Here is a 24,406-nt window from a genome sequence, read left to right as displayed (position 1 = left end):
GGAGGAGACCTAGCGTGAGACTCAGAAATAGACACTTCCCTTATAGACACCAACGTGTCTCCCCCCTTGCCCGTAAGGATCCAGCTACCGCCTGCCTGGTGCCTCCAGGAGACAGAGAACAAAGCGCTCAGAACCCGGGGGTGCAGGTTTAGTGGAGTGCTGGGTGGAGCGCTCCATGGGGACACCACTGCCAGGGACCTGCGGTAGCCCCGTTGCTGGGGAAGGCGGATTTGCTGAGCCCCGGGATGCACGCAGTGGTGTTGCATCCCCATTGTGTGGTGTGGGCTCTGGGAGTTGTGCTCTTGCTGGGTATAATCCCTAATGAGTCTCGGCAGGTGCTTGCCCTCCAGCCCTGGACGTCACAGCCTCATGGAGTCCCCTGTAGTCTCTGGTGGGTCATAGAGACAACGGGCTATTTGTGAGTCTGTTTTCACTGATTGGAGACTCTTGGGGTCCGCAGCGTTTGGCCTCCTGTCAGCTGTGTCTTAGAATTATTATTCTGGCAGCTGCCTGGTCTTTGAGCTCCTTGCTGTGTTTCATTACCTGTTAGAAGCCAATTGGTTTCTATCGCACAACGTTTGTTCCTTGTCTGCCCAGGGACTGAAAGGTGGGCTCTTTCTGTTAAGAAAGAAAAAGGGCAGATTTGTTTTGCCGTCCCTGGATTGGGGTGTGATGTTTTAAAAATTTATTTAGAGAAATCATAAGTAAATATTGTTTTTTCCTTTGGTAAGACGGGGGTCTGGGCCCCTGCCTCTGCCCTTCCCACCATCGAATGCAAAGCCCCAGCTATGCAGCTACCGTGTCACAGTGACCAATGAAATGACACGCCACAGCCGGACAGCGCTGGTCAGCTACCAGGAGCAGGGGGAGAGCAGATCACAGACCAGTCTCAAGTGAGTAGGTGATATCTTAATAAGGCCACAGCCCCTGTCAGATCTACCTATCTGAGGTATTTATCTGGCCCCTCTCACCACCCTGTCTGAGCACCTCACATGCCTTCGTTTAGCCTCACAACCTCGCACGGCAGGGCAGTGCTAAAATCCCCACTGTGCAGACGGGGAACCAAAGCTCAGAAAGACTAAGTGACTTGGCCAAGGTCAGATAAGAAGTCTGTGGGAAAGCAGGGACTTGAACCTGTCTCCTGAGAGCCAAGTGAGGGGCCTAACCACAGGACGAACCTTCTCCCTATGGGCAAGGGAGTGGGGAGAATGTGTAGGGAGCAGGAAAGGGGGACTGTACCTAAGGGTCTTTTCTCACTTGTGTAACACCAGCACAGCTGGATGGGTTGTCAGCCACGGGGATCAAACCTGGGGCCTCTGGATCAGAACTGAATGAGCCTCTACCGCCTGAGCTAAAGGATGTGGCTCTCGTAGCTCCGGCTGTAGCAGGCTCATTGATCTCCGGCTGGCCTCGCCACTGCTAGATGGGGACAGATCTCACGCCAGGTGGACGTGGCTTATGCTAGTAAAAGGAAAAAGATTCGACTCTATTGACCAGCCAGAACAGGACTATTATTTGTATTACCGTAGAGCCTTTTGCTAGGCGCTGCAGGATGGTCCCTGCCCCGAGGAGCTCACAGTCCAAGTAAACCACCCAATAACTCCTCCCGCAGGAGGGCCTGCCAGTGACGCGTGGATTGTGGCACACGGGGTACGGGAGGGACCAGAAATGACCATCAGGAGCCCTCCAGCCCCAGAGGAGAGACCTTTCCCCAGACATCACCAAAATCACACCAGATAAGGCCCCTCCTGTCTTTGTGTGGGGTGGAGACTAACGACGTCTGGGGTAAATGTGGAGGAATGTGGCCAGTCCCGGTCAAGGAAGCCTCTTCCTCCAATAAGCAGCTTGAGGGTGATTTCAGAACGGGGCCTAGTTGGAGTTGCAGGAACGCCCACGGGAAAGGTAAGAGTTTTCAATTGTCCAGACTGGGCTCATTCCTCACATGCAGCAGCACCTTGAGAGCTCAGGGTCCCATTGCGCTAGGCACTGTACAAACAAACTGCGAGAGACAGGCCCTGCCCTGTAGAGTGCACAGTCTGAAGAAGCAAAGGGTGGAAGGAGTATGAGCTCCCTTTTACAGGTGGGAGAAACGAAGGGATTCACGGATTTGCCCAAAGACACAGACGCCATCTGTTGCAGAGGCAGGAATTGAACCCACCTTCCAGCCTAGCTCTTTAAGCTAGGACTAGCTGGCTCATGAAAGCTACCGCTATGAACCCAACTAGAATCCAATAGTGTAGTCACAGCACAATGGCTTCTCAGGAGCTGATTGAAAGCAGCCTTCAACTGCCTGAAGGGGGTTGCAAAGAGGCTGGAGCTCAGCTGTTCTCAGTGGTGGCAGATGACAGAACGAGGAGCAATGGTCTCAGTTGCAGTGGGGGAGGTCTAGGTTGGATATTAGGAAACACTATTTTACGAGGAGGGTGGTGAAGCACTGGAATGGGTTCCCTAGGGAGGTGGTGGAACCTCCATCCTTAGAGGTTTTTAAGGTCAGGCTTGACAAAGCCCTGGCTGGGATGATGTAGTTGGGGTTGGTCCTGCTTGGAGCAGGGGGTTGGACTAGATGACCTCCTGAGGTCTCTTCCAACCCTAATCTTCATGATTCTATGAAACCCTCTTGTTGTTTGCAGCGCTCCTGAAATGAAGCGCCAGGCCCTGAAGCTGAAGGAGGAAGGTGAGAATAAACTACCTTGCGGTGGGCTGTAGCAGGGGCAACGCGAGCGCATCCCTGGGCAGTGGCACTCGCCGTCCCAATGCTGTTAGCTGCGAGCGATGCAGGGGAGCCAGGGGAAGGGGTCCATGGGTGGGGCCGGCCTCCCCCTCTGGGAGGGAACCGCTGTTGTAACAGAGCCCATGCAGGGGAAGGGAAGGGTGCAGTCCGTGGGTGACAGTGAACAAAGGGACGGGGCAGGGGGAGCAGAGGGTGAAGCAAGGGGAAGGCACGTTCCAGTGCAGAGCAGTGGCTGCAGAGCCCAGAGACAGTGATTTCGGGAGCCCCCAAACGGGCCAGATTATTCCCTCTGTGAGAGGCGGGGACCTAGATCTGGTATGTGGCGGTGCTGGGGGAACTCCAGAGCCGTTGGGGGTGGCCATGGGGCTCTGGGTTGGCTGTGAGGAGGGGACCCAGATCTGGTGTGGATGGGTGTTGGGGGAGCTCTGGATCCACTGGCGGGATCTGGGGGGCTCTGGGTTGGATGTGAGTCCATGATGTACTGCACCCAGCGCCCGTGTTAACACGGATAAGTAACAATCCCGCACGGGACGTGGATCTCACCCTGTACACAGCACACGCCTGGCTACCGGTGAGTTTACCTCTTCACATTCCTATCAACACAGCCTGCCGCTCTTTCCAAGCTGCTGTATGACTCCCTCTGACAGCCCCTCGGAGACCCTGCGTCACAGCCAGCTGGGGAGCGGGCAGGCCTCCCCTTGGCAACCCGTCAGCGTCATTCCCCCGTTGGCCGGCGGGAGTCGCTGTTGGTCCCTGGTAGCTGCTCCCGCCCCAGGATGGCTGTGCCAGGGCTGCTGTGCCAGGAGCAGCCTGTCTGATTCAGTGACGTCTCCTCTCCCTCCCCTGCAGAGTGCGGGCTCTGCCACCGGGCTGACTCTGACCCCGACACCTACGGGCAGAAATGCCAGCGGGGTAAGCTGTGTGTGCACGAGAACTGCCTGGTGAGTAACTCTCCCTTTCCCCGGGGGCTGATGGTTCTCCTGAGGGGTCGGGCCGACCCGCCTGCATCTCAGTGACCCACTCAATGAGACTCCCACCACCCCCTTTGCAGGGTCCCTGGGTGGAGTCCTGGCCCCACTCAAGTCCATGAGCCAAGATTTCACCTGCTATTATTATAGTGCAGCTCCTTGGGCCACCGCTCAACGCTCCTGCTTGGGTGCATTCAGCCCTTTCCTCGATCCCGCAGCACAGAGAGATGCTTGCTCCTCTCTGCGGGACCCTCGTGGTCGTCTCCAGGCTGCCCTCCTGTGTGCCAGAGAACGTCCTGGAGTGAATCCCTTTTTGAACTAGAGCAGATCTTGTAGAAACATGTCCAATCTTGGCTTTAAAATTCCCGGGGAAGGAGAGTCCATCCCAGAGCCTGGGAAGTCGCTCCAATGGCTAATTACCCTCACTTAAAATTTTTGCATCTTTTTTTTCCAGTCTGAAGTTGTCTAGCTTCAACTACCAGCCATTGTGTGGGCTCAGGCCTTTCTCTGCTAGACTAAAGAGCCCAGTATCTTAAGTCCCCTGTCGGTATCATTCAGCCAAGCTCTGTTCACCTTTCCGCACGAATTCATGCAGCCCGTTGGTTGCTTTTCTCTGCATCACCCCCAGTTTGCCTCTCTCTGCCTGATGCTGGGCTGCCCAGACCTGGCTGTTGCATTCCAGTTGTGATCTCACTGTGGCTGTCGGGAAAGGAACGACCATCTCTTTGTGCCGTGAGCCCAGACCTTTGTGTAATTCTGGCTGGCTTCTCCTGCTGAGCTCATGCACCTCACTGTCCCTCCTAGACCTTCATTGTCCTCCTTAGCGGCATTGCTCAGACGTGTCTATCCCGTGAGTTTCTAGGTGCAGCTGGTACTGTCCTTGGAGACATGCATTACAGACCCATAATGGCGAGGCACCGAATCAAAGGATTTGTCGAATGCAAGCTAGGACAGCAACCCCTTCTCTTCACTGCCTCGCGAATTACACTGAAAGCAACAAAACCTCCTGATTTGTTCCTCACGGGCACCCAAAGCTGCTTATTGCTCGTGGTTGCATCTGTCCTCTTGACATTTACCAACTTCCTCACATTTGCCCTCTTGGAAAACGGGGGATTTAAATGAGATTTACCACAGAGAAACGGTCAGGGTTGCTCTGGCTACCCTTTCCCCTTGTACATGGCAGATGGCAGGGCTGCTACTACATGTCAGGCTCCTGCGCCAGATATAGCCTGAGGCCAGAGCTTCCTTCTCAGAGAGACACCAGCGGTGCTCGCTGGACGACCCTTTCATGCTCAGGCAGGTCTGGCAGGAAGGACGTCGCATTTTCAGTTGAACACACCGTTGTATTAAAATATATAGAATGAGATCCAGAGAGCCTGGACCTTATTATAACGAAGTTAAACAGCAGCAGATTGTTCGGTGTCCTGGCTCACCTGGGAGAAGCCCCCTCGCCACGGCTCCTTTTCCTCCCTGTTCTCCCATCCAGCACAGCTCGTTGGTGCTGAGCTTCTGACGTGTACAGAAGTTGCTGGAGTGACGCCCTTAGACCCCTTGCAAATCCCAGGTAACTAGCCATTAAGCAGCTCAGCTCATTTAGAATCGTCAATTTGAGCTGGTGGGGATTTATTCTGACCAAAACCAAAATTCATCAGAAAATGCTGATTTGTTGAAATGGAAACTTTTTGGGGCGACTTTTTGGGGTGAAAATTTGGTCACTGAGGTTTCTGAGGTCCGGGATGGAATTTCTGGTGGGGAGAGAGGTTACAGTGTGCCCACGCTCCTGTGTTCCAGTACCACGCCAGCGGGCTGCTCCAGAGGGGGCAGGACGAGGAGGGATTTTACGGGTTCCTGTATCCGGACATCAGGCAGGAATTAAAGCGGGCAGTTCAGAAGGTGAGGCCGAGCCGTGCTGTATTATTATTATCTGATATGTTGATTACAGTAGTGCCCAGAGACCATCCAAGAGCAGGACCCTGTTGTCTGGGTGCTGTACAGACCCAGGGGAGTAGCCAGTCCCCAGGAGTGTACCGACTAACTAGACAGGCCAGGCCCAGGGTGTGGGGAAGGGGGATCACACACAAGCCGAGAGAACAATGTGATGGTGGCAAATGTGGTGGGGGCTGGAGTTAGTTGGGAGGGGATTATCTACACAGGGAAGGGAGAGAGGTGTGGGGTCCGAGCAGGGGAAGACGAGGAGGTTGTGAGTAGGGTTGCCAGGTGTCTGGTTTTCGACCAGAACACCCGGTTGAAAAGGGACTCTGGCGGCTCCAGTCAGCACCGCTGACCGCGCCATTAAAAGTCCGGTTGGTGGGGCTGGTAGGCTCCCTACCTGGCTCCACATGGCTCCTGGAGGCAGCTGGCATGTCCCTGCGGCCCCTAGGTGCAGGGGCAGCCAGGGGGGCTCCATGTGCTGCCCCTTCCCCGATTGCTGGCTCCACATCTCCTATTGGCCGGGAACCGCGGCCAATGGAAGCTGTGGGGGCAGCGCCTATGGACGGGGGCCTGGCCACACCTCCGCCTAGGAGCCATGGGACATGTCGCCGCTTCTGGGAGCCGCCTGAGGTGAGCACCTCCCAGAGACCTCACCCCCTCCCGCGCCCCAACCCCCTGCCTCAGCCCGGTGAAAATGAGCGAGTGAGTGAGGGTGGGGGAGAGCGAGCGCCAGAGGCAGGGGAGATGGAGCGAGCAGGGGCGGGGCCTCGGAGAAGGGGCAGGGCAGGGGGCGGAGCAAGTGTGTTCGGTTTTGTGTGATTAGAAAGTTGGCAAGCCTAGTTGTGAGGGGCAGGTGTGCAGAGAGACTGAGGTAGGACATGGGCCACTGGCTCCCCCCCCTCCTGCCAGCACAGGAGCTAGTGTGATGCGAGCCAAGCGAACGTTGTCCTGCAACACGTTTGTTGGTTGGAAAATGCTGAGTTGACAAAACCACAATGTTTGGTGGGAACGTCTCCATGTCACCCAGATGTTGGATGGGCAATTATCCAAACGTTCCCTTTCGAGTCTCCTGGTTTGACTTTTGTTAATGGCTAATCTGGGCTGGGGAAGTCCCTTCCAGTCCTATATTTCTGAGAGCCTACAATCTAATCTACGAGTGGCAAGGAAATCTTTAAGGGAGATTTTGTTTTGCGAACAATTCTGAGATTTCTACCCCCACCCACATTCTGGGAGAAAAAGCCGTTTTGAAATCTCCGCATTCCCGGTGGGAGGGGTCAGTGGCTTCCCATCAGCTCTGTGTGACATTCCCACCCCGAGACTCGTTGTGATCTCCACGGAAGGCCTAGCACGGCAGGGACAGTGATCCACCGGGGGCGGATGTAGGACATGAAGCTGGTGGGAGGATTCCCTTCTCCTCCAAAGGGCTGTGGCGGGGACCTTGGGAGCTGCTGCCTGTTCTGCTCATCGTCCCGTTGTCTCCAGACCTGCTGTGTGTGCGGCTGCAAAGGGGCATCCATCGCCTGCCAGGGCAGCAAGTGCAGCAAGAACTTCCACTTCCCCTGCGGCTCGGAGAGAGGCTGCGTCTATCAGTTCTTCGGGGAGTTTAAGTAAGCGTGGCTGCAAAGTCTCTGATGGGAAGCCTACTTAGCACCTCTTGGAGCAAAGGGCTCTGTCAGCGTTTGCAGGGGACACAATACACCGGTCAAAAGCACCCCTGGGGTAGCGGGTGTCTTGTGAAAATGCTGGTGACAGAGCCCCATAGCTGGCATTACAGGGGCAAACCAAGGGATGGCCCCAGTGCTGAGAGACTCTGATATCAGGAGCAGCCTTCAAAGGCCCGGCACGGATTCCGAGTTTAGGGGTTGGAAAATCTTTGGTTCTTTTTTTCCTCTTTTCCAAAAGAATACAATTGCAGCCCAACTCCCTGGGTGTGTGGGTTCTTGGCACCTGTCGCTGCCCCAGAGGCACAGGGGAGATAAGAGCTCTCAGAGGGGAGTGCATGCTGCAACCCCTCCCAGTTGCCAGGTGTCCGGTTTTCAAGCAGAACGCCCGGACGTAAAGGGACCCTGGCAGTTCCGGTCAGCATTGCTGACTGGGCCGCGAAAAATCCGGTTGGCGGCGCAGGCAGGCTCCCTACCCAGCTCCGCGTGACTCCCGGAAAGCTGCTGGCATCTCCCTCCGGCTCCTAGGCAGAGGGATGGTCACTGGGGCTCTGCACGCTGCCCCTACCCCCAGCGCCAGATCAGTTGCTCCCATTGGCCAGGAACTCTGGCCAATGGGAGCTGAGGGGGCGGTGCCTGCAGCCACGGCAGCGCGGAGAGCCACATGGTCGCGCCTCCACTTGGGAGCCGGAGAGAGATGCCGGCAGCTTCCCGGGAGCCACCTGAGGTAAACGCTGCCTGGAACCTGTACCCTGCACCCCCTCCTGCACCTCAACCCCCTGCGCCAGCCCAGATTCCTCTCCTGCACCCGGAACCCCTGATTTCTAGCCCCACCCCGGAGCCTGCACCCCCCAGCCAGAGCCTGTACCCCCTCCCACACCCCAACCCCCTGCCTCAGCACGGATCCCTCTCCTGCACCCCAACCCCCTCATCTCCAGCCCCACCCCGGAGCCCCTACCTGTACCCGCAGCCGGAGTCCTCACCGGCACTCCCTGCCGCACCCCAACCTCCAGCCCCACCCTGGTGAAAATGAGCGAGGGTGGGGGAGAGCGAGCGATGGAGGGAGGGGGGTGGAGTGAGCGGGGGCCTCAGAAAAGGGGGGGGCAGGGGGCGGGGTAAGGGTGTTCGGTTTCCTGCCAATAGAAAGTTGGGCACCCTACTCCCAGAGCATTGGAGTTTCCACGTGGCCCGTGGCCTCTGCAGCCCCAGGCATGAGCTAGTGACTGTCGTGCCTATCGGCTCTGCCCTCATGCTGTCCCTCCCCCAGATCCTTCTGCTGGACCCACCGGCCTGTGCAGCGAGTGAGACGGTGGCAGCAGCAGGCCGAAACCATCTGCGTCGTCTGCTTGGAGTCCATGCCGGGGAAACCCTCCTACAGCGCCCTGGTGTGCCCGGCGTGCAAGCACGCCTGGTTCCACCGAGGCTGCATCCAGGTGCGAATCCCCTTTCCGCGCTGGTTCCTGGGGGTGGGCCGGAACCCCCTGGCCACGAAAACCTTCGAGCCAACCCACGCGCAGGCTGCAGCTGTTAGATGTTCCCGCACTGATATGAATGTTTGAGGACAGTCCCTGGGGGCGCAGCCTGAGGTATCTGCCTGGCTGCTGCGGGGACAGACACAGCAGGGAAGGGCTCAGCGAGTATTTATGGAGCAGTTCTAGGATCACAAGCCCCATTCAGGGTCCCTGGGCCCCCACAAAGTCCAGCAGTAGGGGAGTCTAGAACCCCTATCTGGAGAAACACTTTGGCAAACAGCCAGAGCAAGGGTCGGGTGAAAGCCACCTAGGACCCAGAGTGACCCCTTCCTTCCGGCAGCAGCCTACTGTCACCCCATATCCACCCTGAGCGGCAGCTCCTCTCCCTGCGCTGGGTGGTGCCTACGCTGTGTGAATCAGGCCCCACTGCTCTGCGGGCTATGGGGTGAATCGCTGGTACAGGAGGGGCAGAGCCAGGTCCCCTACTTGGAAGGTAACTTCCAGGGCCATTTTCTACCCTTCTCGCAGCCCATTTACTGCCCTCGCGCACGACTCCTGGGGCTGGGCACCCGCACCCCCACCTCCTCCTCCGGGGGGCTTTCTCATTCCCGGTCTCACTTCCTCCGCGAGCAGCACTTGCCGCCGCGAGCTCGTTGCGTGTTGTTTTTGCTCTTTGCTAGTCAATGGCTCATTCACAGCCCTGCCTCCCCAAGCTGGCATTACCTCTCTCCCCCTGCAGGAATGTGATCTCTGCTCCCCTGCTTGTGTCTATCCCGCAGGGACACACTCTCCGTGCTGCCTTGTACCATTTCCGATGCCCCAGGTGCCGGGACATGGGGACATTCCAAAGAGAGATGTTTCGAATGGGCATCAAAATCCCTGACAGGTCGGTTCCCTTTCTACCTTCACAAAGAGCAACTCATAGAATCATAGAAGTTTAGGGTTGGAAGAACTCAGGAGGTCATCAAGTCCAACCCCCTGCTCAAAGCAGGACCAACCCCAACTAAATCATCCCAGCCAGGGCTTTGTCAGGACGGGCCTGAAAAACCTCTAAGGATGGAGATTCCACCACCTCCCTAGGGAACCCATTCCCCCAGTGCTTCACCACCCTCCGAGTGAAATAGTGTTTCCTAATATCCAACCTAAACCTCCCCCACTGCAACTTGAGACCATTGCTCCTTGTTCTGTCATCTGCCACCACTGAGAACAGCTGAGCTCCATCCTCTTTGGAGCCCCCCTTCAGGTAGTTGAAGGCTGCTATCAAATCCCCCCTCACTCTTCTCTTCTGCAGACTAAATAACCCCAGTTCCCTTAGCCTCTCCTCAGAAGTCATGTGCCCTATATGCCGTTAGCCTTCTTGGAAACAAGGGCACACTGCTGACTCATATCCAGCTTCTCGTCCACTGTAACCCCTAGGTCCTTTTCTGCAGAACGGCTGCTTAGCCAGTCGGTCCCTAGTCTGTAGTGCGGTGCATGGGATTCCTCCGTCCAGCGCCGGGCTCCTATGAGTAACACAGAACAGGCTTTTTAAAGGCTGCACCAGCCTCAGCTTTGTAAATTGCAGCGCACTGGGACAGGTCAAGAGCTCCTAGACTGCAGAGATGGGGACACAACAGCCTCCTGCCTCGTCAGAGAGCGACGTGGGAAAGAGTGCAACTGCTCCAGGGCTTGGAAAGGGGCTAAGGCTGCCATGGGCCAGCGGGTGGGGCCCTGCCTGGCACTTCCAAAACTTGCCTTGTAGTCCTGGCTTTACTATTAGCCGATCCCAGACAAGTCACTGTACAATGGGGCTAACGGCACTGACCTCCGTTGGAAAGCATGCTGAGGTCTACGGCTGGGGAGCGCTTTCGAAGAGCTGACGGGCGGTGTTATATTTCATCTTGGAAACTCCAGGATGGTTGTCAGAGTCATTTTGTCTGGCTGAATCCGCAGCATGAGGTTTGCCATGGGAAGAGGGGGATTCACACTGGCCAAAGGGAACGTGCCCCACAAGAGCCTGGATTCGCTGATCTTAGTGTTGTTATTATTATGATTTATTCAGTGTAATTAGGGGCCCCATGACATTCCCACTGGTGACGTAAGAGCATGAGCCCCAACATCAGGGCAGGCTGCAACCCACCAGGGCACACAGCCCGAAGTGGTTGTGAGTTCTCAGCTTAGATGTCACCAGCCAAGTGCCAACCCCTCAGTCACAGAGTCCCACCCAGTCCCCCTGGGCACTCCAGCCTGCCTTGCCCCCGGGTGAGCATATCTCCGTGATAGATGGCCCCTTGCACCAAAGATCACAGCAACATTCAGGTTATTTGGAGTCCCAAAGAACCAGTCACTTACCCCAGGTCAGTTGCACCTTAGATCTCACACCAAAGACAACACTTGCAAGCAATCCTATAACAAACTATACAGAGATGTATTAAATAGGAAAAGGAAATTAGAGAGCCATTTACAAGATTAAAGCAAGTGAATATAGACACACTAACGAGTTACAGTCCTAGGTTTTAAAAGGTAACATAGGCTTTTACAATGAGCAAGCTCTATTTGTCCTTTAGGGCTAGCCCAGGCCAAGCATCTGGGATCTCTTGCTACTGCTTAGAAGTCCCTGACCCCACCCCCCAGAGTCCCAACAACACAGAGATCCTACTTCCTTTGGTTTGGGGTTTTGTCCCCCTCCTGCCATGTGCTCTGAGCTGCAAAGTCAGCTGATAGGAGTCCACCTCCATGGCTCACCTGTATGGGGAGGAGAGCAGAACAAATAAGAGTCTTCAGTCACAGAATCATAGAAGATTAGGGTTGGAAGAGACCTCAGGAGGTCATCTAGTCCAACCCCTGCTCATAGCAGGACCAATCCCAACTAAATCATCCCAGCCAGGGCTTTGTCAAGCCGGGCCTTAAATACCTCTCAGGATATCCTGAGGAACATCTCCACACTAATTAGTGTCCCTCTGGCTGTCTGGCGATTCAGACACTCACAGACGTTCACACAACACCCGCTCAACTGTTACATCGCAATGTGGAACGCAGCTCTCACACGTCAGATCCCAGCAGGCAGCAACACACAAGCATCCGATAGACTCCGAACACCAACCACTTTCTTATCATTCTAACTAGATAAGTTCCTGGTGCGTAGGTCCATTAATGGCTATTAGCTAGGATGGGCAGGGAGGTGTCCCTAGCCTCTGATTGCCAGAAGGTAGGAATGGGTGACAGGGGATGGGTCGCTTGATGATGATCTGTTCTGTTCATTCTCTCTGGGGCACCTGGCCTTGGCCACTGTCGGCAGACAGGACACTGGGCTAGATGGACCTTTGGTCTGACCCAGGGTGGCCGTTCTTATGTTCTTATACCTATTTTAGGAATATTAACCCACAAGTGAGCCAGACAGATTCCAATGCTGTGTCCGTCAGCTCCCGGCTGGGATACGGGGACCTGGCATGAGCTGGCACCTGGTCTGCCAGCGTCACAGCCCCAGCCCTGGACTGGGACTCCATTGCGCTAGGTGCTGTACAAACACAGATCAAAGAAACGGTCCTTGCCCCAGGGAGCTTACAGCCTGGTCCCCAGCATTTGAAGTGTTAGCACCGGGTGGATTCCGGCTCGAGGAACGCTGATTCCCCTCATTGCTCCCTCAGGGACGCCGCCTGGGAGGAAGACGGCGCGTTCGGCGACCAGTATCACAGACACAGCCGCTGTGACGCCGGCTCCTGCCTGTACGTGGGCGGCAGAGAGCAATCCGCAGAGGACGGGTAGGCAGTTAACTTCCCGGGGCTTGGCCCCAGGCGCATTCTCCCTGCTGCGTTGGGGCGGGGGTGGGGTTGGATTCAGTCTAGGTCCCGCCCCTTGCTGGCCACTGGCAGCTCAGCTGTTGCCCAGCAGGTGCCACACGCAATGGCTGGCTATTGGGGGATGGGGTGTGCCGGCCCGTTGGCGTGAATGCAGGCGGGTGCCTTTGTTCTGGTCTCCACGATCTCATTGCAGAGAGGAGCCGGGGCTGCAGGGCTCTAGCCCAGCTCCACAGATGTATTTAGGCTCCTAACATCCACTGAAACCCAAGGGAGTTAGGAGCCTAGGGGGCCTCCAAGGATCTAGGCCTCCATCCCACCTTCCCTCTGGCCGGACCCGGCTCTCCAGCTGGGAGGCGCCGACACCGACCTCTTTGCCTTCCCAGCCCGTGGCAGCTGCTGCTGTGCACCTCGTGTGGCTCCCAGGGGACCCACCGCCGCTGCTCCTCGCTGGGGGCCTCCGCGGGCACGTGGGAGTGTGAGGACTGCGCGGGGCCAGCAGGGGCGGGTAAGGAGCCTCTGGGACGAAGGCGCCCGGCCCTGGTGGGGAGTTTGTCTGGAGGGGAGCTCAGGGCTGAGGATGTGGCCGTTTCCCTCGGCGGGCGTCGGTGAGGAGAAGGCTCCAGGCTGGTTGGACCTGGCCCAGCGCCTGTTGCAGTCGATGGGAGGCCGTCACTGGCCTTTGGATCGGGACCAAGAGCATGGAGGCCGGCAAGGTTCCCGGCTGGACACTCGATCCTAAGGGCTAAATCCCTGGCCGGCCCTGGGGGCTGGGCAGAGCTTCCTCACCTGTGGGGAGCTCGGCAACCCCCGGGAGCGTGTGACTGCCCCCGGCTCCCCGACAGGGGGTGGCAACGGGGGCAATTGCCCAAGGGCCCGGATGATTTAAAAGGGCCCGGGGGGCCGCAGCCGGGAGCCCTGGGCATGGGCGGCAGGTGAACCTCAGGCTCGGGGAGGCTAGCCCTTGGCCCCGACCACCCCTCTGCCTGAGGTCCCGCTGGAGCCCCCCTCCTGGCCTACACACCCCCAGGCTGCCCGAGTGACGCCAGCCCCGGAACGCCGGGAGGGAGGGTGGTGAGCGGGCAGCGTGCCCCCCCCGCCCCGGAGTACAGGCCGGCCCCCATTAGCCCACCAGCCTGGGACCCCGGCCACGGGGGGAAGAGCCCACCACAGCACAGCCTGGGAAGCAGGAACGGGCCTGGGTGTGGAGTGTGAGTGTGGCCAGGCCATGCTGTTTGGGGAGACACATCCTCCCCTTGCCTTTGATACCCACCGACCATGGCCCCGGGCCCTATCAAATCGCGCGGGCGGGCCGCAGGGCTCCTGGGCGCGCGGGGTGGGACCGCGGCAGGGAAGGCAGCCGGGCGGGCATGTGGAAGCCCTGGCCGAGCTGGAAGAGCGCGCCCAGCAGCGCAGCCGGCAGCACCCCCGGGGGGGACGCAGGACTGACGTCCGGGGCCGTTTCCCTTGGTGGGCATCGGTGAGGAGAACGGCACGGGGCGCCCCCAGGATTGGAGACGCGGGCCCCTTGGGCGTGGGGCGTGGAGATGGCACGTGCTAGGCTCTGCAGGGGGCTGCCTGGCGGTGATGGTCACCCGTCTGCCTCTGATTCCAGCATCCCGCCAGCTCTCCGCCCCTGGGAGCCCAACAACCAGCCAGGCTGCGTGTGGAGCCAGGGGCAGCTCCGGTGCGTCTGCCGGAGGCAGGAGGCCAGGACCCACCACACTCACCTCGAGATCCAGGCTCTCCCGTCCCCGCAAGTGAAGACCCTTCGCTGCCCCAGTCCCTGGCTCTGCTACCTACAGGTCAGTGAGCCTGTCGTCCCACTGTTTATCCCCCCCCCCAATGCTCTCCTCTCCCACCACTGCCGTCTGGGCCCTCCCTGGCCCCCACGGGCTCACCTGCTTTGACAGAAGGTGCATCTACGGCTGCCAAGGCCTGGATGTCCCTCGAGAGACACGCGCCCTGCGTTCCCTGCTGGCCAGAGCTCACTGTCTCAGGCGGGATCTCAGTTTTCTGCCCATGGCTCCAGCTCTCCTCTCGCTCTCTCTCCTCCCTGGGGTTACCCACCACTCCCGGCACGGCCCCGCTGCTGCTGTGGTGTCCTGCCTTTTATCCCCCTGCTCCACCTCACTCGGGGAGGTGAAAGAGATGGGACCCGACGCTGTACGATACACACCCTTACAGAACACTATCAACTCGCTGGGGATGGTCAGTGTTGCCCCTGGTGTCTGAGAGGGAGAGCAAGTCACAGTGCGGCGCTTCCCCGCGGTTCAGAGGTTCCCTCGATGCCAGCTCCGAGTCCCCTCGGCCTGCCGTGGCCCCTCTTAGTGCAGGGCGCAGAGCCATTTTTAATTCCTGGGCACGATTGGCTCAGACAGCCCAGCCAAGACTTTCAAAAGTGCCCAGGGATTCGGGTCCCTCGAGTTCTGGGCCCCACCTCGACACAGTTTAAAGAGGCCTGATTTTCAGAGGGTGCGGGCTCAGCACTGAAAAGAAGGCCTCTTGCATGTGTCTGAAGATGGGCCCTCAAAATCGCTAGTCACTGTAGGAAATTTTGACCTCCTCCTCCTCAGCTGTGGGCGCAGCCTGTCTCATCTAACCCTCAGTGCCGCCGTTTGCTCATGGTCCCATCATCCTCCAGGCCTCCACACGTGATTTCTGCCACTATCTTACTGGAAATCCAACCTCGATTTTCCAGGAGGGACTTTAAGGATCTCTCGTTACTGTATTTGAAGACTGGCAGCTCATTTGCTTTTATCTTGGGCCTTGTCTACACAGGAAAATTAATCTGGATCCAGTAAAGGTGTGAATTAAAACTGGATTAGTTAAACTGGATTAACCCCCTATGTTCACACTCTAATTTGGAATAAAATTGGCTTTAATTCAGTTTAGTTCAATTCACACCCTGATCCAGAATATGTATACTAGTAGGAGAATGCCGGTAACTCTCCCCCTGCAGACAAGCTCCAGGACTTAGTTCCCCTATGGCTTTTCAAAGCCACATGCCAGTGGGTTCATAAAGTCATTAGCTAATCTTGAAACATGCCGGGATGCCCCGGCCAGACATGCTGATTCATATGTAATCACAGCTTCCACATGGTTCCTCTCCCTGGCCTTTTGCCAGCCGTTGGTTGACGCGACACAGTCCCAGTGGCGGTTTTCAAGGGTTCGGGACGTCCCTTTTGAGGCGGAAGAGTGGCCCAGGGGCTTAGCCGCATTCGCCTCACCTGAATCCCTGTTGTGTGTTACAGAAATGTCCCCGCGAGCTCTCACAGCGTGAGCGACGCCAGCAGGAGTGAGAACAGTGTCGCCCGCTCAGGTGATCCCCTCAGCGTGCCGCAGATCGCCCCGGGAGCACCAGTGGAATTGTCTGCTAGAAAGGGGACTGGTTTATGGCTGCTAATCAGGGGCTGGATTGGGGTTCGCCCCCCGGGGGGTTGGGAGAGGAGGAGGCTGCCAGGAACAATGGCTTAGGGCAGCAGATTGTTCCCCTAGCAGCACATGGACGAAGTGGCCAGCCCCCAGCCCGTGTGGGGAAGGGACAGGGTCCCGGCTGTACCCGCTGCTCTGCAGAGGGGCACAGTGGGCAGCTGCCCGGTGCAGGGAGCGTGCTGCGTGCCAGGCTGTATGGGAGGGCTTTGGTTCCGGAGTCACCGTCACCCCGGCCCTGCACAGCCCCAAGGCAGCGCAGGGCCCCAGTGCAGGACCCAGCCTGTCGCAACGGGGAAAAATGAATCTCAGGCCAAGTGCAACTTGCTTTGGGCAACAGGCTCAAGGCAACAGCACGATGGCGCCAGCGCCCTCTAGTGACTGTCTGGGGAAATACAGCGCCCGTCTGCTGGCACTGCTGCCTCCCAGGTGCAATGAGCTCTGACACTGGTGGTCCAAAATCTTTCGAGGCCGACTGCCTTTGTGGTCCTTGTGCAGCAGCCGTTAGCTGCGAGGGCACGAGCTGTCAGGGGCTTTGCCACTCCCCCAGGCACCGGTACGTTTTTGTGAGGGGTGTGTTTACGGGTCGGGATGTACGGTCATGTCTGGATCCTGGTTTCTGAACGTCCTTAACTCTGTCTGAGCCAGGGAACGTTTGCAAACACTTCCCACCAGCACCAGCACTGGGCCAGCCCCCTGGGTCACAGCAGCCTGGGGAGCTTGAGTGTAGACGGGCTGCAGCCTAGAAACGAACGCAGCCGTTCAGCTCAAAGTGGTAATGGTTTTTTTAGCCCTTTAAAGAAGATCCCTGGGGCAGCCGAGCAATGACGTAGTGTAAGAACATCGCTGGGGCAGGCGGGATCGTAATGGGGCAAAGCTTCGGTGAGAATCCAACTGGAGACATCATCAGAGGGTCTATTCATTTACAAAACAAGTGTCACAGCACGGGCAGCTCAGGGTTTTGGTGTTTTTGCTTAAAGCCCCAGCTCCCAGACTCCTGTGATCCCAGGGGACTCTTGGCGTTTGTTTTTCTTTGAAATGTGACCCCTCGACCCCACAGCGGCTCCAGCCTAGGGCCCAGAGACTGCCTTCGGGCCCCTGCACTGCTGCAGACTCCCCGTGTGACCTAATTTCCATTGAGTCGAAACACCTTTGAGCTTCTGGGCCTTAGTCTCTCTCAGCCTCAGCTCCCCGGCTCTCCAATGGGGATAGCAGCCCTGCCTCAGGGCTGCTGCGAGGGTACATTCTGTAGAGACTGGGGGGTGCTCAAACACTACGGGGATGGGAGACTTCAAGAAAAAACTCTCATGGGTTTGCAGCCCAGCTGACTATTGGTTCTCAAATGCCTGGGCTTAACAGTGCTGCGGTCACAGCCCCATCTACTGTTCAGATTAGAAAACCGATGCTCAGCACCTCTGTAAACTGTCACCCCGACAGCTAATCTCTGTCATGCTGCCTGCCGGGACCCAAGAGCGTGCGTACCAACCCCAGGGCACACGGTGGGAACCAGGCACAAACCCCAAACTGCCTGTGAGTTCGACACTTAGATTTCACCAACCAATCATCAAGTGTAACCTCCTCAGGCACTAAAGGAGCCTAACCATGGAGTCACAGCCAGTCCCCGTGGGTCCTCCAATCTGTCTCGCCACCCAGGTGAGCTACCCCTGTGATAGAGGGTGCCTTACACCAAGAATCACAGCAATATTCAGGAGGACTTGTGGCACCTTAGAGACTAACCAATTTATCTGAGCATAAGCTTTTGTGAGCTACAGCTCACTGCATCCGATGAAGTGAGCTGTAGCTCAGGAAAGCTTGTGCTCAAATAAATTGGTTAGTCTCTAAGGTGCCACAAGTCCTCCTTTTCATTTTGCGAATACAGACTAACAAGGCTGCTACTCTGAAACCTAGCAATATTCAGGTTACTCCCAGTCCCAAAGGACCAGTCACTTACCCCAGGTCAATTGCACCTTAAATCTCATACCAAAGACAACATTTGTGGCCAATCCTATAATAATCTTTATACAGATTTATTATGAGGAAAAAGAAACTAGAGCGTTATTTACAAGGTTAAAGCAGGTAAACATACACACACAAATGAGTTACAATCTTATATTTCAAAAGCTTCTATAAGAAGCAAGCTCTATATGTCCTTTAAGGCTAAGCAACTGGGGATCTCTTGCTTATGCCTAACAAAACTTGCCCCCCAGACTCCAAGCGGCATAAAGATAACCAGTGCCTCCTTGTTAGGGGTTTTATCCCCCTCCTCTCATGTGCTCTGAGCTGCAAACTCAGCTGATGTGAGAAATCCACTTGCATGACTCATCTTCCTGGGGAGTAACACCTTCGGTTCCAGATCCGTATGTCACCCTAGTGAATCTCTCTCTCCAGTCAGGTGATCTATATAATTAGAGAGGCTTACAATATAACCGCTCAACTATTACCTTGCCATATAGGATACAGATGTGATAAATGAGATTAAAGCTGCAGCAACTCACATGCATTTAATACAGTGTAAACACTAAACACATTCTTATCATTCTAATACCTGTTTTAACAACACGAATACCCAGGGGAGCAAGACTGTTTCCAGCTCTGTGTTTGGCAGTGTTCAGCGGAGACAGGGGGACCTTGGCATGAGCTGGCACCTGGTCTGCCAGCGTCCCAATCTCACGCAACACCTGTCGAGAGCAGCAGGCTCTCAAGAGAAGCCAGAGCTCAGATGAGAAAACATATGCAGGACAGTAGCAGAGATAGCCTGCCCTGCTCTCCCCCCAACCCCCCAGGTCTTGTCTGCAAGTGGAATCCCCTGTGAAAGGAAGTAATGCTCGGTGAGAATGCTCCCTGTGGGATTCACTGCAATCTCTCTTTTTTCTTTTACAGAAAGTGGGCACCAGTGCTGGGAAGAGCTGTGGACCCCCGGGGTTTCCCTGCCGCTGCTCATCTCCATAACATCCCAGCCCTGCTGGAGCAAGGTGCTGTCCCCCAGAACCCAGAGAGTGGATACAAATCGCTATTTTGCCGGAAGACCAGTTCCCAGGGATTTCATGGCTGTGGAGTGTTGTAGGTCTGTGCAGTCCCTAGCAGCAGAGAAACCCCCACGGAAAATTAGATCCGAGTATAGTTTTGCTCTGAGACGTGTCTGTCAATGCTGCACAGCTCAGTGCCCTGCGTGGATCCGCACCACAGCTGCTGAGTTGTCTAAAACAGTGTTGTTCTGCTTTTCACTCTGGTTAGCTCTGCAGAGCCCACGTGCCAGAGGAGAGGAGCTGGGGTCTTGTGTATCATTCACCAAATTCGCACTTGAGAGAACCCACTGATGACAGTGGGGTGTCCAATGGGGGTTACTAGGCCATTACCCAATGACAGTGGGGTACGTCAGGTGATGTTAGATTGCAGGCATGCCGCAATGGGTATGTTACCTTCAGGAACGTTAAAGTTAAACAGGGAACCTCCTGTTAAGAAACCTGGGACATTCAGAGCAAAGATTAATCTGTAGAGCTGGTCAGGAAATGGGAACAATATAGACAAACTTTCCTGCAGCCATGCCAGAGGGGCAGAGGCCTTTGTGATGGATGGTGCTCGCTGGGCGTGCTGCCTAGTGGTTAGGGGGTTAGGCCCCTGGTGGCCATGTCTCTACGCTTTCCCCTGGACCAACTTCACAACCAGCTGCCTCCAGCCAGTACACATGGGGTGGAAGAAAGGCAGGGTCTCCTTCCACCCCAATGAACGCAGCTGCCCCTCCGCAACGTGAAATGGGGACACGCCTCTCCCAAGAGATGCTCCCTGCCCTCTAAGTGCAAGCGTTTGCTCCACGTGCTCTTCTGCGCTCTAGGAACACCAAAAGCACCAGCAGGTCCCCGGTCCCAGTGGGAGCACTGGCTACCAGCCCTGAGTGGGTGATAGGACAGGGCTGTCTGCAATAGCAATGAGCCAGGAGATCCCTTGGGACAATGGCCCCTCACCAGCCACCTGACATTCCCCCCCACTGCTGAATGAGCCCTCGCATGAGACCATCCTCCTCCATCCATAGGATCATAGAATATCCGGGTTCGAAGGGACCTCAGGAGATCATCTAGTCCAACCCCCTGCTCAAAGAAGGACCAATCCCCAATTTTTGCCCCACATTCCTAAATGGCCCCCTCAAGGATTGAACTCACAACCCGGGGTTTAGCAGGCCAATGCTCAAACCATTGAGCTATCCCTCCCCACCCACGGAACAGGTCTGGGAACCACAGGCCCATCTTTTCTGCTCCAGGGGCCTCCCTAGGCAGGGATGGGTCTTGAATGGGAGAGACGCAGCACTTGGGCTCTCAGTGTCGGAGAGTCGCCCAACCTTTGATGATCCTGGCGTGGGGCTCGGCTCTGGGGCCCTGGCTGGCTTTGGTATTTCCTGTGATGCAGGCTCCTGTCCAGCAGGGATGGGGCTGGGCCCGCCCCAACTCATTTCACACAGGGGTCACCAGACAGCCATCGGAATATCACTGTTCCATATTGAAGCGTGATTGGTAGAGCTGGCTGGGAAACGGCTTTTCTTCCCTCCCCCCTTGCAAACAAATGCCGAGTTTTGGTTTTTGGATGAAAACTTGACAATTTTCAGTGAAAACAGAATATTTTCAGTTCTACTGATGGACTGCCGTTCAACATTGTCATCCGCAACTCGGACAATGGAGGGACAGTATGCGTTCTAAAATTTGCAATGACACCAAGCCGGGAAGGATTGCAAGCACTTTGGAGGACAGGAGTAGAATTCAAAATGATCTGATAAGTTGGAAAAGTGGTGTGATATCAACAAGGTGAAATGTAGTAAAGATAAGTGCCAAGTTGTGGAGTGCCACCGAGGGAGGAAAATCAAATGCACAACTACAAAATAGGGACTAACTCTTAGGTGTCAGGACTGCTGAAAAGGATCTGGGGGTGACAGTAGATCACAAATTGAATAAGAGTCAGCAATGTGAAGCAGTTGCAAAAAAGGCTAATATCATTCTGAGCTGTATTAAGAGGAGTGTTGTATGTAAGACAGAGGAGGTAATTGTCCCGCTCTGCTCGGGACTCGTGAGACCTCAGCTGGAGTCCTGTGTCCATTGTTGGGCACTGCACTTTAAGAAAGATGGCTTAGAAAATGTGATGGATGAGGAAAGGTTTTAAAAACTGGGTACGTTTAGCCTTGAGAAAAGAAATCTGAGGGTGGATGCGATAACAGTCGTGAAATATGTGAAGGGTTGTTACAAAGAGGACAGTGACCAGTTGTTCTTCAGGTCTGCTGGAGGTAGGACAAGAAGCAACAGGCTTAATCTGCAGCAAGGGAGATTTACGTTCGATATCAGGAAAGATTTTCTAACTATCAGGGTAGTTAAGCTCTGGAACAGGTTTCCAAGGGAGGTTGTGGAATCCCCATCAGTGGAGAAGAAAAAGACGCCCCCTACCCCAAAGAGCTTCACAGATTCATATACAGTAAGGTCAGAAGGGACCATTATGATCGTCTAGTCCGACCTCCAGCACAACGCAGGCCACAGAATCCCACCCACCCACTCCTGCGAAAAACCTCTCACCTATGTCTGAGCCATTGAAGTCCTCAAATCGTGGTTTCAAGACTTCAAGGAGCAGAGAATCCTCCAGCAAGTGACCCGTGCCCCATGCCACAGAGGAAGGCTTCACACAGAGAGCAGGTTCCTGTTCCCAGAAGCTTATGGTCATGACCTTCCATCACCAATGGACTCATGTCCTCGCTTCCTCTGTCCTTTTTCCAGGACTTTTGATGACCTAAACTCTGAAATGGAATTTGAGAGTTACTCTAGATTTCAACTTCCTCTTTGATTTCTCAACTCAGCAAAATTTGGCTCTGTGTGTCATCATTGACTTGGCATGATGTGTGCGTTTCCCTAAAATGCCGCTGTATAAAGCCGGCACAAGGGCCTGTGGTTCAGCATCAGAGACAGGAGGAGAACTGGAAAGAATCCCAGCTCTGGTTCTGCTGCTGCCGCTCCTCCTCGCCCAGCAGAAGCATGAAGGTCTGTGTGGCTGCCTTCGCGGTTCTCCTCATCGCTGTCCTCTGCTCCCAGGTCCATTCTCAGCTTGGTAAGTCCTGTTTCTTTTCTGCCTTTCTGCAGCGCTCGGAGCTCTCACTTTCACTGGGGTTCAGACTACGTCAAGGTGGGTTCAGGTGTAGGAAGGTGCGTCCCCCATTCTGACACTGCGGCTTGTAGTGACCCAGCCTGGTTGGGAGGGAGCCCATGAAACAGCCATAAACTTCAGTTGGTCGAGATGAACGATCTCAGGGGTCTTCCTGCTCTGAGATGCCCGGGAACAGTGACAGCGAGGGGTGGAGCTGAGGGTCAGTTAACCCGATTGGGACTGCAGGAGAAGCCTTCAGATCCTCAGACACCTTCAGCGAGGGGTTAGAGAGAATCGTCAGGCAAGTCTCTTCTATCCTTCCAGATGGCGTCAACACCCCAACTTCCTGCTGCTTCAGCCATGTTGCCAAGCCAATCCCACGGAGCCTTGTGGTGAAGTACCGGCACACCAGCAGCAAGTGCTCCTTGCCGGCTGTAATGTGAGTATGATTTCCGGCCAGACGTTCTATGTTCATGCAGAGAAACAACCCCATAGGATGAACGGATGGGGGAGGGAATCTGCAGGGTTCTCGTGAAACAAATGTCAAAGGCATTTTTAATCCTGGGGTGAAAGACAATTATGCAAAAGTTCTCCACATTCCCCTGTGACCCTTGGATGCCACAATTCTAGAGGCCTTCAAAATACCTACAATAGGTATGTATAGAGAGCAAGGCGGGATTGATGTTCTGCAGACCCACGGAGAAGGTTCATGCTTGAGCCCTTGCTCTGGGTTCTTGTCTCAGGGACTGACACAGCTTTCAGTTCCCCGAGTAACTCAGCAGCAGGAGTTTGGGAAAGCATTCTCCTGCAGCTCTCTTTGAGCAGAAAGCAGGGCCTCAGAGGGCAGCAAGAAAGCTGGGGTATCTTGAGCATTCCAGTCGGGGCAGATGGGGCCAGAGACACAGCTGGGGTAAATGGGCATAGCCACACCTGCTGCGGCTCTAACCTGCAAGCACACCACTAGTGAGAGTAACAAAGGGTGGGCAGGGGACAGACTGAGGAAGAAGAAGGGTTGCAGCAGTGATCCCCCGGGTCACTCAGATTCGGGATATGCACTATTTTAGATGATCACTGATACTCATTGCATGGGCATGGAGGAAGAAATGAGTCAGCAGAAGGGATATGCATGGAGCCAGGGTAGTGGCTCAGTGGGACCAGAATTGAGGAGGATGTCCCTTATGTCAAGAGCTGGACATTGCACCGGGGTAAGGTCACCTGCTGGGGTGAGCCCAGGTGGTAACGTCAAAGCTGGAGACGCTGATCCAATGACAGTGGTGCAGCCAGGCACAGCTCAGCTTCTCTGCAGTAAGGTGCCGCGAAGGTTTCACCTTTATAAAAGCGGAGTCCTCACTGGCTGACTATTCTTAACAATGCTCAGTCTTTTTGGCTAACACAGAACCCATCTGGTCTCCACGACCTTCTCGGCCGTAGCTTGTGTCTCAGGGGATCCACTTTCCTTCTTCTCCCTGTGAAGATTCTGAATCGAGTTTTTATCTCTGCAGCTTTACCACGAAAAAAGGCCGGGAAGTCTGCTCTGATCCCAACGCACGATGGGTCCAGGAGCATGTCAAGCACGTGAAACAAAACTGACCAGCCCCTGACGGCAATAGCTGCTGGCGACCGTCCCGAAAGTCCTCGGGGGTCATGGGAGGCAATTGCTCCTCCCACAAAGAATTTATTTTAATATATTATTTGTAATGTTTATTTCTGAACTGGAACAACAATTTATTATATTTAAATGATTTGTGCTTAAGTTAAATCAATGTCAATTCCTTTTGATCGAACAAAATACAAAATGCAATTGAAATATTCGGCTGTGCCTGTTAATGAGGATTTAGGATTCAAAATCATAAAATGTGACGTGTTAAGAACGATGTCTGGGCCTACACACCTTTGAATGCTCTGGGCTGTCTCTCTGAAGCTTTTGCAGGAGTGATCCCTGATCTGGGGGCTGAGGGTCTCAGCAGCATGCCTCTGGCGATATCAGTTCCCAATGAAAATAATCCAACCCCAGCCCTTTGCAGCTGGAAGTAAAAGGGAGAAGGCTGAAAAACCACGTTATGTTTGTAAAGCAAGGGTGAGATGCGTGGGCAGTGGAGCAGAGTGGGGCAGGGCTTGGAGTCACGCGTGAACCGCTCTAGTCAAGGATGGGGGAGGGAGTATGGCCTGGGGGTTAGAACCCTGGGGCTCAACCTTTCCAATACTGGGCCCCTCCCTGACTTAGCAACGTGGAAGGAGAGGGCGGTTGTGACCCCTGATTCCTGTTCATGACCCCCCCCCCCCGCCCCAAGACTCAGGACCCCCCAGTTGAGAACCAGCAGGG

General features: G+C 55.5%; 2 protein-coding genes across 2 annotated transcripts; both read left to right on the top strand.

Moving 5' to 3' along the window:
• Window positions 1–819: 819 nt before the first annotated feature.
• Window positions 820–12,508, top strand: LOC119563911 (PHD finger protein 7-like). Its single transcript, XM_037880830.1, has 8 exons — window positions 820–893; window positions 2,631–2,674; window positions 3,581–3,672; window positions 5,491–5,592; window positions 7,114–7,238; window positions 8,560–8,725; window positions 9,544–9,650; window positions 12,391–12,508. The coding sequence occupies exons 1-8, from the start codon at window positions 820–822 to the stop codon at window positions 12,506–12,508; spliced, it is 828 nt and encodes a 275-aa protein (XP_037736758.1).
• Window positions 12,509–21,898: 9,390 nt separating this feature from the next.
• LOC119563885 (C-C motif chemokine 3-like) lies at window positions 21,899–23,957 on the top strand. The gene is made up of 3 exons (XM_037880510.2): window positions 21,899–22,047; window positions 22,408–22,522; window positions 23,586–23,957. The coding sequence occupies exons 1-3, from the start codon at window positions 21,975–21,977 to the stop codon at window positions 23,671–23,673; spliced, it is 276 nt and encodes a 91-aa protein (XP_037736438.1). The 5' UTR covers window positions 21,899–21,974; the 3' UTR covers window positions 23,674–23,957.
• The last annotated feature ends 449 nt before the right edge of the window (window positions 23,958–24,406 follow it).

Source organism: Chelonia mydas, chromosome 17 (assembly GCF_015237465.2).
Source record: "Chelonia mydas isolate rCheMyd1 chromosome 17, rCheMyd1.pri.v2, whole genome shotgun sequence".
Lineage (NCBI taxonomy): Eukaryota > Metazoa > Chordata > Testudines > Cheloniidae > Chelonia > Chelonia mydas.
The sequence above is the reverse complement of the archived record's forward strand: the minus strand, read 5'-3'. Positions and strand labels throughout refer to the sequence as shown.

What these genes read in the sequence shown, in the direction of transcription:
- LOC119563911 (XM_037880830.1), top strand. Translation starts at nt 820, where the DNA reads ATGACACGCCACAGCCGGACAGCGCTGGTCAGCTACCAGGAGCAGGGG. An exon ending in AGATCACAGACCAGTCTCAA is followed by an intron (nt 894 to 2,630) that starts GTGAGTAGGTGA and finishes TGTTGTTTGCAG; the next exon opens with CGCTCCTGAAATGAAGCGCC. An exon ending in TAAAGCGGGCAGTTCAGAAG is followed by an intron (nt 5,593 to 7,113) that starts GTGAGGCCGAGC and finishes CGTTGTCTCCAG; the next exon opens with ACCTGCTGTGTGTGCGGCTG.
- LOC119563885 (XM_037880510.2), top strand. Translation starts at nt 21,975, where the DNA reads ATGAAGGTCTGTGTGGCTGCCTTCGCGGTTCTCCTCATCGCTGTCCTC. An exon ending in CCAGGTCCATTCTCAGCTTG is followed by an intron (nt 22,048 to 22,407) that starts GTAAGTCCTGTT and finishes CTATCCTTCCAG; the next exon opens with ATGGCGTCAACACCCCAACT. An exon ending in TGCTCCTTGCCGGCTGTAAT is followed by an intron (nt 22,523 to 23,585) that starts GTGAGTATGATT and finishes TTATCTCTGCAG; the next exon opens with CTTTACCACGAAAAAAGGCC.